Source organism: Polypterus senegalus, chromosome 4 (genome assembly GCF_016835505.1).
Source record: "Polypterus senegalus isolate Bchr_013 chromosome 4, ASM1683550v1, whole genome shotgun sequence".
Taxonomy (NCBI): domain Eukaryota; kingdom Metazoa; phylum Chordata; class Cladistia; order Polypteriformes; family Polypteridae; genus Polypterus; species Polypterus senegalus.
The window spans coordinates 168,394,279-168,409,235 of NC_053157.1; the positions used below are offsets into that span (position 1 = coordinate 168,394,279).

The following is a 14,957-nucleotide window of genomic DNA, read 5'->3' on the forward strand; positions in this document are numbered from 1 at the left end:
GCAGGCTGTCCATGCTCGGCAGCCATCAAATTTAACTGAACTAGAGAGATTTTGTATGGAAGAATGGTCAAAAATACCTCCATTCAGAATCCAGACACTCATCAAAGGCTATAGAAGGTGTCTAGAGGCTGTTATTTTTGCAAAATCAGGCTAAGTATTGATGCAATATTTCTGTTGGGGTGCCCAAGTTTATGCACCTGTCTAATTTTGTTATGATGCATATTGCATATTTTCTGTTAATCCAATAAACTTAATTTCACTGCTGAAATACTACTCTTTGCATAAGGTATGTCATATATTAAAAGGAAGTTGCTACTTTGATAGCTCAGCCAATGATAAACAAAAATCCAAAGAATTAAGAGGGGTCCCAAACTTTTTCATATGACTGTATTAGAGCTGCTTATTAAATGGTCCAAGTGTTTTTTTTTTTCAAGCTCTTCTGACCTAGTCAACTCTAAAATACATATAAATGTCAAAATACATATAAATGTCAAAAACTGATTTTGCAAGGACTATGATTATGCTGTCAGAGTTGTACTTTCCACTAAACAGCTACACCTGATCGACCCTTTTACTTTTCCTCTAGGCCCATCTTGCCTGTTTACATAGCTATGGAAATAGGCCACATAAATATAGTTCAGCCTTTACTCATTTCATATTTTTTAAGTTACTTGTTTTTATGTTCAAAAATGTGCATTGCTTTCTGTCCTCTTTTTAATCATAAATTGATGGTCTTATGTCACTTCAGAAACTGGTCAGCTAGATAAAAGAGAGGAAGAGAATGGGACTATAGGAAAAATGAGTCAAAATGATGAAGAGGACGAGGAAGAAGAGGATAATGGCAATAAATCACAAGATACTGCATCAGAAGACGAGGTTAGTCTATAAATGTGTCTTTCTTTGAGACAAAGTTAGCCTTTGCCTTTTTCGTGACCATACTGAATATGAAATGAATCTGTGATCAGTTAATTTTGCAAAATGTGTAAAATTGAACATTCCTGCAATATTCACTGAAAATAAACAGAGTGATGTAACAGAATGTACTTTTGCATCTTTTTTACTTTGTGGCTTTTTAGGAAAATTATAATGAATGATAAAACTCATTATTACCATAAATGTTGTTTTGGAATGTGTTTCAAGCAACGCTTAGCCTTGTTTTCTATTTGGTTAATGGTGATGCTTTATAAATTCAGATTATTCCTGAACTCTACTTCTTGATTTATTTTGCTACTGTGACACAGTGCTCTTGGATATATGGGTTCTAGTATTTTGTATGTTTTGGTATTTGGTACACTGTAATTAATCCCAAGGGGAAATTGTCTTCTCATACTGCTTAAATTTTTGTATCTAGATTTTTCAATTGAACCTATTCTGTGTCCATTTGTAAAGGTGCTAATATAATCATAGGCACTCTTTGTGAACATTTTTATTAAATATCTTTTCCTTCATATAGATTGTTATATTTTATCTATTTTTTTAATTGTTTGATAATGATTCCGTGTGAAAAATGAAAGCCTCTTCGTCACTGTGGTTATTGAATCACTACAGAATAATATACATTATGTACCTTAGTGAGTGTCAGTATACCAGATTATACAAATTATTTTTATACTCTGGACATTATTAGTTGCCAGTTTATGCAATTTATCTTTTCCTGACAAATGTTTTTCCCTTATAGCGTAATTCAGAATGTTATTTTCTCAGAGAGATGTTTCTATTTGGATGGGCAAATTAGCAGGTGTTTTTTCATTATGTAACTGGATTTGTACGCTGCTGCTAGACAAGCACCCCAAATGGGACATATTTTTTTCTTGCACATAGAATTAACTATCACTTATTGTTATTGCCGCAAAGAATGTCAGATTGAAGGTTTTGTATTGCCAGAAATGTTCTTGAGAGTGGCTTGAAATATATTGCTGGTTATTAAACTAGCTATTTTACTTGTAGACCCCTTCCTGTATTCACTGTTGTAAAACAGTGGTAACATTATACAGGTTAACAATTAATGAAATAAATGCCAGTGTAACTGAATGAAGTTTATATTCTATGCTATTCCATCCCCTATTTATGGTGTTAAAACCAGTTAAAATGTCAAGACCTGCATCCTTGAACCCAGAAGTTAAATTAAAAATTGCTTTAATTTCCTGATGTTGGACATAATTATAAAGCTCTTCATTTTATTTTACAGCTACAGTTTTTGGTTGCCTCCCATGGCAGAGTGAACAAGTTAAAAGCTGATTGGATTTTTACTCTTAGCATTGTACACTGAAACAGTGGTTGTTGATGCATTAATAGGAACATTCATATTGGTTTACATGTGTCTTCCCAAGTATGAATTAACGGCTTAACTTCAGTTTTGGTGTCAAGTACATATATATTTCTCTCCATTATAAAAGAAAATCTTGAGGCGACTATTGCCAAGAGATTTTTTCAAGGCCCGCCCTCCTCTCAACCATTTTCAATCATCCCCCACAGTCCTCTCACCTCTCATTTGTATGAATGCTTTTGTCAGACACAGTTCCTGTGCTCTCAGCTTTTATACATTTTTACGTTTTCCTCACTTTAAGTTCCCAATAAAAGAAAACTTATTATGCCCAAATCTTATTGAAGAATTTCATCCTGAAGGGTTATCAACAGAAGAAATGAGTTACACGGGCAATCCTAGCACTGAGAAACAATGAAGTCAAACGAATTAACAAGAAAATTGTCGATCGGTTACATGGCAGATTGGTTAAATGCATATCAATAGACAATGCTGAAAAAATTGGTGGTGGTGGCGTGGAAGATGAAAACATCAACTTACAATATCACATAAAATATCTGCAACCGTTAACACCATCCGGTCTTCCACCTGACGAATTACTGTGTAAAGAAGGATATGTTATAATGTTACTGCATAATTTCTGTCTGAGTGATGGGCTGTGCAATAGGGCAAGATTAGTTGGATTCAAAATTAGTCAAACAATTCTGACATGTAAAATTTTAACAGGTGAGAAGAAAGGTAATGTAGTACATCTTCCGCGGATAACATTGGACACCAGCGGAGATCTTGACATGCCATTCGTATTAAAACGTTTACGGTTTCCCGTTAGAATAGCTTTTGCTGTGACAATTAACAAATCACAGGGACAAACATTCGAAAAAGTTGGTTTATTTATTAGAGAGAGAGAAATGATATTCTCTCATGGGCAGTTCTGTGTTGCATTGTCACGATGTAACTTCAAACACAGAATCAAAATTCAATGCGATATTGATGAAAAGTTAATTCACAAAATTGTTTTTACTGAAGTTTTACAGTAAAAGTGTACGTTTAAAAAGTATTTGAGTGTTAATTTCAAAGCCAATAGAATGAAAATGTTAAAACAACAAATACCTCTAATGCAACATGAAACAATTTTCTTTCAATTTATTACGTTTTACTATTTTTTACTATGGTAAATTACTCACTGTAATGTAAAATAGTTAGTTCTATTATGCTTATGTAGCAGTTCCCATGAAAATAAAAATCTGTTTAAATTGTACATCCGCTTCCCCATACACGAGTGGCAGATCCGCGAAGTGGCTAGCACATATTGCCCACCCAGGTGTTGGCGAGCGAAGCGAGCAGAGCCCCCTAGTATCTCTTTAAATGTCTGAATATTTGTATTGCTTACTTATACCATAATTTTATTTTGTTTGGTCTTAAATATATTGTCCTAGTACAAACAATTACAAATACATATGAGTTTTTTTACCAGTTAATCCAAGTTTTAAAACCATTTTAGTGTCTGATTTCATTTTGCTATTGTTTTTATTATTTCCCATATCACAACTAATTGTTTTTTACTGTTTTAGGCAAACTGTAAGAAAGGCAGAGCCTATTGTGTGCCTCTGCCAGTAGGAATTTACAGTATAAGAGCTGGGGCAAGGACAGCCTTGATTTGCAAAATAATTTATGAAACTTAAGTTTAATTTTAAGGTTACAACTGTATGTGCTAATGAATATGTACCACATGCCCTCAACTATACTAATCCAAGAAAATATGTTGAATTTTAAAGTCGAAGAATTGGGACCATATAAGATAGTTACAGAGAATTATGAATTTAGTGTCAAATTACAGTGGCTCAAAATTGGAAAAGTTAATTTTCAGTGTTTTTATATATATTCTGCTAAACTCCAAAAGGTCACATGGACTACGCTGTGCCTCTAGAATGTCTGCTTACATCAAGGGAAGGTTTCAAGGCAATATGCTTTTATAATGCCTAACTTTGACTTTCTTTTTCTTGAGCTAAACTAGAAGTATTATTTCTGTGTATGAAGAGTTTTATGTGTGTTTGGATTCTGAGAAGGAAGGGTATTTGTTGTTTTTGTAATATCTTTCAGCCTCCATAATGCATATCAAATTATAAAATAAAGAAAATCAAAGTAGGTTTAAGAACTTGAAACAGTGACAGTGAGACATTTTAAAAGTATAGTAAAAATGACGAAAAATATTTTTTAAGTGTTGCCTTAGTAAACTCTCGGATGACCTGGCCAGAAGTTGTTCCTGGCTTTGTTTTCTAATTTGTGCCATTTCTGCCAGGATAGGTCCTTCAACTTTCTATATGAAAAAAGTAGGGCAAATCAATCAAAGGAATAGTAGAAAGAGGAGAATCAGAAGAAAATGATCAAATCTTCAAAGTAAGAAGATCAAAGCCAAAAGAAAAGGACAAGAGATTTTGGCAAAGACAAAAGTCTCATAATGGCTCAGCTTGGTTTGCAGTTGAGAATGGCTATGATTTATATACTTTGTTTATACTAATACATAGTCTTTGTATTTGGACGATGACACAATTTACATAATTTTGGCTCTGTATGCCACCACAGTGTGGATTTGAAATAATGCAATCATTATGTAATTAAAGTGATTATGTGATTTAAGCTTTAATTTAACAGGTTTACCAAAAATTTCATATGAGCTGTTTGGGAATGACAGACATTTTTATACATTTGCCTTGAAAAGTACCTGGTTTGGTTTGTGTTCACAGTATGTTTTGGCTCATTGTTAGGCTACAGTTACAAAACCTTACCAGAGTGATTCTCTGACAAGCAAACTTTTAAAAACATGTTGTTAGGTAAACATCTTTAAGTCATATTTCAAAGTTTTTTGCGCATGTTGTAATAAAACTACAGCTCAATCTAAACCAATAATTTTTTATTTTTTTTGCATAACCAAGCGTGTCTTTTTTTTTTCTTTCAAATAAAAAAGCGTTTATTTTGTCTGCTCTCTTTCATTGATGAAATAAGTGATTTGCACATGCATATTCAGAGGAGAGCGGCACATCCCAGCTAAATGAATCTGCTTTTATCAAAGAAAGGGTAAATTTTGCACAAACATTAGGAAGTTTTTCTTTACACAAAGAATGATAGACACTTGGAATAAGCAACCAAGCAGTATGGTAGACAGTAAGACGTTGTGGACTTTGAAAACTCAACTCAGTGTTTTTTTTGGAAGAAATGAGTGGATAGGACTGGTGAGCTTTGTTGGGCTTGAATGGCTTGTTCTTGTCTAGAGTGTTCTAATGTTCTAATCCCACATATGTCACGCCACATACTGTGAAAAACTCATTACCATTGGATAGCTGACATTTAGGCCTTTTCATTGATACAGTATGTAGTTGTATAAGATTGGTCACTTGTGCTGCATCTCACAGCTGTAAAAGACATGAAATGTATTGTGCATGCGGCAGCTAATCTTTATGCATCTTTACGCATTATTAACAAACAAACTTCTGTGAGAGTACATGCGCATTGTCTTGTTGACGTGCAATAAGATTTGAAGTTTGCACTAGGGAAATGTCATCTTCTTTTAAAAAAAATACAAATGGTTGTTTGTTAGAGTTTGTTGTGGAATATGGAGACCTTGAGGTCCAGGTTTTTTACACTACTGAGAACTATATGTTTGCTGATGGACTTGAAGCTATGCTTGATTTGTAAGTACTGCTTATTATAATTTTGAAGCATCACAGCCGTGTGCTTTTACAATTTAAATGCCATGGGTTCACTTACAGTATCCAGGCTCTGTCTGCTGCATGTTCTCTCTGTGTTAGTTTTCTGAGCAGTGTTCTTCCAGTTTCAACTTCCTTGAGTTCCTTCCACTCAAAGTTTCATATGAGGAGCCTTTCTGTCGAATGTCACTGGCTGTGCAAACTTTCCAGGGATCACACTTAGATTGAATGAATTTGTATTGCATTGTGTTAAAGGGCTTTTTACATAAAATTAGCTTTTTAAGAAAAATATGTGCAGAAATTAATAAAGGTGCCTGAGTCTCCTGTTAAGTCTTGGGTGAAATTATACACTATAATGAGAGCCAACTTCAAAAAATGTTAAAGCACACAAAATTGGACCCTCCTTTTTTCTGTGGTATTTTCATTTTATTAAAACCTCTTTCCTCTCTAAACTCCTACATGAGTAGCTCTAGAACAATAAATGCTATCTTTGAAAATGAACGTTTTCTCCTACACTGTTGTGCTGTTATTCACTTGTTGTAATTGTACATGCCATATTTCTCTTTAAGCATATTGTCTATGCCTAAATTTAATTTAAATCCTCCAAGATATCACTATAACACAGAGTATTTATACCTGGCTATAAAAATTGAAACAAACATTTTCTTATATAGACAATGAAATGATGCCTGACTGTCATCTTCTGCCTATATTTTATTTACCTGTCAGTATTACACATTCCTAAAAGTAGCTCAGCAGGGAAGCATACCTCCAATATACAAGAAGGCAGGTGAGCTGAATTTAAACACTCCACTTTCAAAAAAATATATACAGTATAGATGTTATCTGCATGCAGTCACTATGGACAAGCTTGTTGGTTTTTATGGTAGGCAAAAAGACAGCTAAGTGTGTATATGCAGAATTTGACTCATAGCTCTCTGTTCTATCTTGTGCATGAATAAAATGATATAATAGTCTACATGTTAAATGGAAACAACCTGCAGGGATGAGAGATTTCTTGTTGTAACCTACATTGTGGGTTTTTTTTTTTTTTTTGCTATCTCAGCAAGACCCTTAACCTGAAAATTGCTCCAAGAGCACTGTACAATGGCAGACCATGGACTCTGATCTTCAAAGGTCATACGAAAAGACAATTTCCACTCTGGGATTAATAACATTCTGCCAAATAACCAAATTATCAGTCTTGTAATTGGAAAACTGACATTTATTGGACTTTTAACATTAACATTGTTTTCTGAAAGTTTAAAAGCAGAAGAATGCAACCTCAATTTTCCTATGATTTCTCCATGTTCCTTTTTCTGGGTTCTAATATATTAATTATCTCTGTAAAATAATATACAGTTCTGATAAAGAAAATAAACATGTTTGAGATGAGAAAACTATAGTTATAGCTTGTGTGCTTCAACATAAAGTTGCCAATTTTATTTAGGCCCTTTGACAAGCAACAAAGCTTGAGTAGTAAGGCACTGCAACTTAGAACATTGCATAATTAGGTCCCCTTTAAAAAAGGTCTTAATTCAAAGCTTAGGTCGCAGAAACTAAAAGGCCACATTTAGTCTATTGCCTTTAGATTCCATAATGCTTCAAATTATACCAGAAACAAGGGACAGGACCATTTACATGGTGCAAGCAGTGAAAAAATAAGTATATTCAATATTTTTTGTTTTCTCTAAACATATCAGTTGTAAGTAAGAGTGATATAATCGGGGGAAAAAATGAAAATTTGAATTTGGAATAATGCATTCAACAAAAAATGAACAGATATGCCATTTACTTCTTTGGAAAAAGGTTAAGTACACCTATGGCTCAAACAGCATTGGTAGAAACAACCTCAAGCAGGCATATTCAGTAACTGCCTACCAGTTTCTGACATCAATGAGAAAAAAGTTTTTCAGCATCCCGTGGTCCTCTCTGGAGCTGATCTTGCTGCTGTATCACAGCCTGGACAAGTTGGCAGTTATTTTAAATCTCTTCCTCTTGTAAATTGTCATCTGGACAGAGGAACGGTTGATTTAGAGATCTTTTCAGACTCTTAGGGCTCTTTCGGTTTTGGCATCTTGATAATACACTCTTTTAACAACAAAGAGCAAACAAAACCAAATGTCTGTGTTTTAAATAAGACATTTCTTCCAAGATCCTCTCTAATGATGTTCTAACCATTTTCACCTGGTTTTGCACATCTGATTCCAAATTTAGGTATTTAATGTACTCAAATGTAGGGGTATACTTCATTTTTCAACATTTTCATTTATGTTTATTTAAATTATATCGTGAACTACAATGTGTAAATGTGGCATGATTTGATTTTTATCTGTCAATACTGTTTAAATGAAGATCAAATCTTGATTTGTCGACATATTTTAAAAAAAGCAGAAAAAAATTTGATAGGGTATACTTACTTTTTCACATGAGTGTATGTTAATGTGTCCATGTTGCAAGAAAGTATAGTTTAAGCCTCTTCACTATGCCCCAGGCACAGCCATGGTTTCAGCTTTCTAGAATGACAGATTACCATACAAGAACAGGTCATCCTTGACTGACCACACCAGAGCAGGGCAGACACATTAGGCTGGTCCTTCTAAGTGACTGTTTCAGATATGCCACCTGTACCACTAGGTGCCAGACATTAGTGACAGTGGATACTGTTCGGGTACAGCCAAAAGAAAAAAACAGTATTACAGAAAAATTATATGAAGGAAACATTTCCCAGTCAAGGCTGTGCAGAATAAGCCACCAACAAAGTATGACAAGTTCAGAGACATTTTTCTCCCTAAAGGAAGCCACAGTAATTTGAAAACAAGAAAGTAAATCAGTACAGTATTGGGAATGCTTCAAGCTTAAGTCATTATTCTGATCAGAATGGAGCTGAGCAATATATTGGCACCTACTTTTGCTGAGAGTCCAAATAGAAATGGAAATTGAAGAATGTATAGAGGTAGGGGCTAGCTTACTAGCAAGTTAAAGAAAACAACTGAGGTCTTTCATTTTCTTAAGACCACTGGGGGACAAGAATTTTGTTTGCAATCTCCCACTACCATACTAAACCTCATTCGTAAACAAACAGCAGCTGACCAGTGGTAAAATAGTTACCAAATAATAGAAATAATGGCACCCTCTGTTACACAGAAGCACAATTTGCTTTTGTTCTTCGTGTTTCCTGGATTTTCCACCACATTCAAGAAAGAGCATGCTAATTATTTTTAGTCACTGCATCACTGATCTGTAGTTCTGGAGTCTTCTGGAAAGTTCAGTTCGGCTTTATTTATATAAGCTGTAAAGCGTGATGAAGTATTATTTCCAACCTGTGTGCTTTGCTGGTGAGTGACAAGTACAATATTGAATGTTCAATGATAAGTAAGAGCTATACCCATTTTGTTAAAGATGGATACATTTTTAAAAATATCATTGGAACCTTCTACAGTAGGTATAGAAAAGAATCATCCCCTTCGAAATATTCCCATTTGTTTTGCTTTACAGCCTTAAATGAAAACACACAAACCAATACTTTTCCAGCTTTACTTACTCAATGCATTCTATAACATCCAAGTGAAAGATATCATAGCTACAGTTTAGAAGAATTAAAAAAAATAAAAAACAAATACTGAGATTAATAAAGGATCACCCCCCTCCTAAACAATATTTGTACACTCAATCAGGTGTAAGTAACCATCATTTCCATTGCAGACTATGGTTTCTGGCTTCCACCTGTGATCAATTGTAATCAGTGTGATTAGTGAAGCATAAAAACAGCTGTTCCGGGAGCATTCCCATGCTTGGTAGTGCAACTGACAGCAAACAACTGACTATGGGTGGCAAGCCACTTTCAAAAGATCTCAGGGATAGAGTTGCAGACAGACATAAGGCAGGAGATGGATACAAAAAAAATTTCAAAGGCTTTATCAATCCCAAGTAGCACAGTAAAGTCTATAATAAAGAAGTGGAAAGTGTTTGGTACTACTAGGACCCTCCCCGGATCCTGCCGTCCTTCTAAACTGGATGGAAGAGCAAGGAGGAAACTAGTAAGAGAGGCTATTAGGAGGCCAATGGCCACTTTGAAGGAGTTACAGGATTTTCTGGCAAAGAGTGGTCATTGTGTGCATGTGACAACAATTTCACAAGTGCTCCACAATTGTGGCTTTTTTGGGAGGGTCGCAAGGAAAAAGGTACTTCTCAAGAAAGGCCACATTAAGGCTCGCTTGAGGTTTGCCAGAATGCACCTTGAAGATTCTGATGCCAAGTCGAAAAAGGTCTTATGGTCAGATGAGACCAAAATTGAACTATTTGGCCTCGATACCAAATGGTATACCTGGCAGAAATGCAGCTCACCATCCATAACACACCATACCTACAGTAAAGCATGGAGGTGGCAGCATCCTGTTGTGGGGTTGTTTCTCTGCCATAGCCTGGGGCTCTCAGTAGGGCAGAAGGAAATATGAATGGGGCAAAATATCGTCAAATTCTCAAGGAAAACCTGCTACCCGCTAACACGACAGCGACCCAAAGCACACACCAAAATTGAACACACAATGGCTGCATACAATTTACGAAAATCTGATTTTACTGATTGGCTTTTGATATGGTGCAAATAGTGGTTGGTGAAAAAAGAGTCTGACAAGCACAAAACAATACCTCTCTCCAATGATATGATCCAAAGAAGAATAAGCAATACGGCAGAGTATATTCAAACACAAGTTCTTGAAAATATTAAGTAGTGCACTGTGATATTAACAACTCTGGTCACAGTGCAATGCAATCTGTTGTTTGTGCCTCTTGTCATTGTAAGTGGTGGTCCACCCAAATGAACATTGCCATAGGCAAGTCAGCTACACACGTGTGACCATGATCACCTGGGGAGCAATCAGCTGATGCCAGTACCTCACTTTTCATTTTCAATCTTATGTGAAGCATTGTTCATAATGGTCATCAGTTTTAGATTCATTCTTTCTGCACTACTGGTCAATAAAGAAATAACCCATTAGGTGCTGCAAGTGGATTCATGTTTATTACAATTGTTACTTAATTTTTTGGATGAATAAGTTGCTAATTTTGTTTCTCTTTCCAATATGTACATTAGGCACTAGCCTGATTTCATAAACTGTATCTGATAATGGCACAGTCAGAGTCACTGATGAAAAAGTCCTTGTGGATAACACTGCAGTTGTGACCCGCCAGGCTGGCTACTTTGAGCAGCTGTTTAAAGCGGATCCTCCGGCTAGGACATTATATATCTCTGGGTCCCCGTTTCTTGAGACTGATCCTCCAATTAGCTGTGAACCACCTTGTTTCACTGTGATTACACAAGTGGTGAGCCAGCTGAGGGTAGTAAAGGCTGCAGGCATCTGTGGTATGTGTGTTGAACTTCTCCAGGCTGCTTGTAAAGTTGTCCTCCTGGCACCGCAAGCAATCTTTGCTTCTATTTGGGAGACTGGCATCATCCCAACTGACTGGAAAACAGGACTTGTCATCCTGTCGTCCAAACGTCATAGTCCACAGAGACTCCTGTCTAATTTCGTCTGTCAACCTGTCAATCACCATTGCAAATAAGAAAGGGCTCAGAGCCAACCCCAGATGTAATCCCACCTCCCCATTGAATACAACCGTCACTTCTACCGTAAACCTCACCACTGCCACACTTCCATACCACACTTTCTCTTGAGTCAGCCTATCATATGCTTTCTCCAGGTCCATAAAGATGCAATGCAACTCCTTTTCTATACTTCTCCATCAACACGCATAGAGCAATGAAACCATACTGCTGCCTACTAATTGTCATTTCCCTTCTTAACCTAGTTTCCACTACAATTTCCCATAACTTCATGCTGTGGTTCATCAATTTTTCTTCTTAAAATGCATATTCACTACAGATTACTAAAGAGCTGAAAGGTCTCCTGAATGAGAAAAATAGAACATTGAAATCTATTGACAAAGAGGCCCTGAAGGATGTAGAGCATATGCTAAAGAAAAAGCAGAGTAAAGGAAATAATGCTTAGAAAACTAAAATAGAAAATAAACCCACCCAGAATAACATGAAGGATGTCTTAAACAATCCAGGGCTTAGGTGCTAGAAGGGGATGTGGACAAAGTTAATGCCATGATCCAGTTTTTTTAATAGATTTTCCTTCCCACTGCCACCTTTTTTCAATGACCACATCATCCCTACTACATCAACAACTCCTACAATATCAACTAGAATAGCCAGTGACAAGTCCAACTCCCATCAGTGTGGACTGTCCATAACTGAAGACCAAGTAAGGAGACAACTAAGGAAACTACACACAGGAAAAGCTGTGGGACCAGATTAAGTCAGTCCTCAGATTCTTAATGCCTGTGTTGACCAACTTTGTGGTGCCATCTGTCACCTATTCAGTCTGTCCCTAAGGCTTCAGAAAATGTCACTGCTGTGGAAAATATCATGCATTGTTGCTGCTCCAAAGAAGGCAGGCGCCTCTTCACCTAATTTATTTATTTTATTTATTTATTTATTTATCAAGCACCTTTAAACAACTTTCATTGACCAAAGTGCTGTACAACTAAAAGACAAAAAGGTTAGCAGGTACTACACAGCGTATATATACTCAATATACATTGCACACTACTATACCAAACCAATCAATAAAATCAAAACAAAATAATAATAATAAATAAGATGAAACCAACTTCATAAAATCAAGAAGAATTGAATGCACATGAAAACAGATATGTCTTAAGCAGGGTTTTAAAATGATTAAGATTCTGAGCCGCTCTCAACTGCAAGGGGAGACAGTTCCACAAACTGGGGGCTATTACCGAGAATGCTCTACCTCCTCTGGTTTTAAGCTTTATTCTGGGGATATGGAGTAACTGAAGATCAGAGGATCGCAAGGTTCTGACAGAAGAATACAGAACAAGAAGCTCCGACGAGTAAACAGGTGCCAAGTCATTTAAGCTTTTAAAAACAAGCAGTAATATTTTAAACTGGATCCTGAAATGTACAGGAAGCCAATGAAGGCAGGCCAGTATAGGTGTTATATGCTCACGCTTATTCTTCCCTGTCAGAAGGCGGGCCGCTGTATTTTGAACGGCTTGCAGCCTCTGAGTTTGTGCCTGACTGAGACCTATGTATAATGAGTTACAGTAGTCAAGGCGTGATGTAACGAAAGCATGTATTACTGTCTCAAACTGTTCATGGGGAATGTAGTGCTTGACTTTACTAAGTAGTCTAAGTTGAAAAAAGCTGGACCTTACAACTGCGCTGATCTGTTTATCCAACTTAAAAGCAGAGTCAAAAATTACCCCCAGATTTCTGGCAGACTGATGAGAAAAAGATGCCAGAGATCCAATAACACTGTCAAACCCACTGAGGACATTCCAAAAGCAATAATTTCAGTTTTGCTTATGTTCAGACTGAGAAAGTTTATCTCCATCCATGTTTGAACATCTCGGAGACAGTTCAACAAGGTCTGAATAGCTGGGTGACTATTTGATGGAATAGATAGATAGATTTGAAGATCATCAGCAAAGCAGTGGAAGGCGATTTTATGCTTTCTAAAAATAGACCCCAATGGAAGCATGTAGAATGAAAAAAGGATTGGCCCTAAAATGGAAACTTGGGACCTAATGACTACAGACCAGTGGAATATGCGTCTCACATCATAAAGAACTTTGAAAGAATGGTCTTGGACTATGTGTCCAGTCACTATTCAAGGAGTGGATGTAGAGGTGGTCCACTCCTACAAGTACTTAGGGGTCTATATTATTGACAGGTTGGACTGGTCTCAGAACACAGAGGAACTATATAAGAATGGGAAGAGCAGACTCTTTTTCCTTAGGAGACTGCAGTCCTTTAATGTGCATAATGGCATCCTTCACATCTTCTATAACTCTGGGATGACCAGTAACTATTTTCTACGCTGTAGTGTGCTGGGCTGTTAACATCACTTCAAGAGAGGACCACCGAATCAATAAGCTATTTAAAAGGAAGTGCTTAGTTATAGGGACTCACACTAGACCCCCGGAGGTAGTAGCGAAGGAGAGAATTAAAACAAAACTGAGTGCAATTATGAACAGTGGTGCACATCCTCGTTCTGACACACTCACGCTGAAGAATTCCAGTCAATGAATTATTCAGCAGAACTGTGTCTAGCAATGCTACTGGGGCTCCATTATACCAACAGCAATATTCCTGCAACCAACCCCGACATAACATTCAACCCCAAAAGTGTCTGGCGGAAAGTAATAATAAAAAGAAAGAGTGCAGCACAAAGTTAATAAACAATACAAACCCTCCCTTGACCCCACACTGAACATGAACTCAATAAGACACACAGAAGGTAAGAAACGCACATAAAAGTCCAGAAGATTTAACGGAAAATGGATAATGTTCCCCCGGAAAAGCTAGAAGAAGTGGCCGAGGAGAGGGAAGTCTGGCCATCTCTGCTCAAGCTGCTGCCCCCGCAACCTGATCTCAGATAAGCGGAAGAGGTTGGATGGATGGATAGTGTTTGTAAACCTGGTTCAGCTGGAAAAATTGTCCTACGGAAATTACGTGGATGAAAGTAATGGCTCGCTCCTCTCCCCAAACAACAAGAAACAGTCTCACCATTCTTATCATCGGTACGTGGCGCAATCCAGAACCCCCCAGTGTTTTGCAGTGCAAAGATGTTGTTGTTGAAAGTGGCAGGTAGACAAAGGTGTGAATGATTTGAAACGGTGCTTTCTCCTGTCTCTGTAGTGAATTGGCAGTCTAGTAGATCGGATGCAGGTAATGGGATTGACAGGACCAATTATCATGAGGGCCAACAGTTCCACAGTGTTAGCCTTCCCCTTTTGTTTCCAAGCATATTTACATACACATATACCATGTAAACAGGACAACACCATGAAAGACGGGACTCGGCACAAAATACATTTACGACGGCAATCATGTAGCACCGCTACAATTCTGCATATAATGCATGCGAAAATATTCGATTTATAAATAAAGAATCCTA

The 14,957-nt window shown here is 36.8% G+C and overlaps 1 protein-coding gene across 2 annotated transcripts in view; it reads left to right on the top strand.

Moving 5' to 3' along the window:
- Positions 1-14,957, top strand: part of clgn (calmegin) — a 104,704-nt gene that overhangs the window by 86,576 nt on the left and 3,171 nt on the right. The window contains exons 14-15 of one of the 2 annotated variants that reach the window (XM_039751652.1): positions 749-876; positions 4,568-4,603. In XM_039751652.1, coding sequence (XP_039607586.1) covers positions 749-876; positions 4,568-4,588 — 149 coding nt within the window. In that variant the 3' untranslated portion in view covers positions 4,589-4,603. Of the gene's footprint in view, positions 1-748; positions 877-4,567; positions 4,604-14,957 lie in introns of those variants that run through there. The other variant, XM_039751651.1, reaches the window with a different exon arrangement.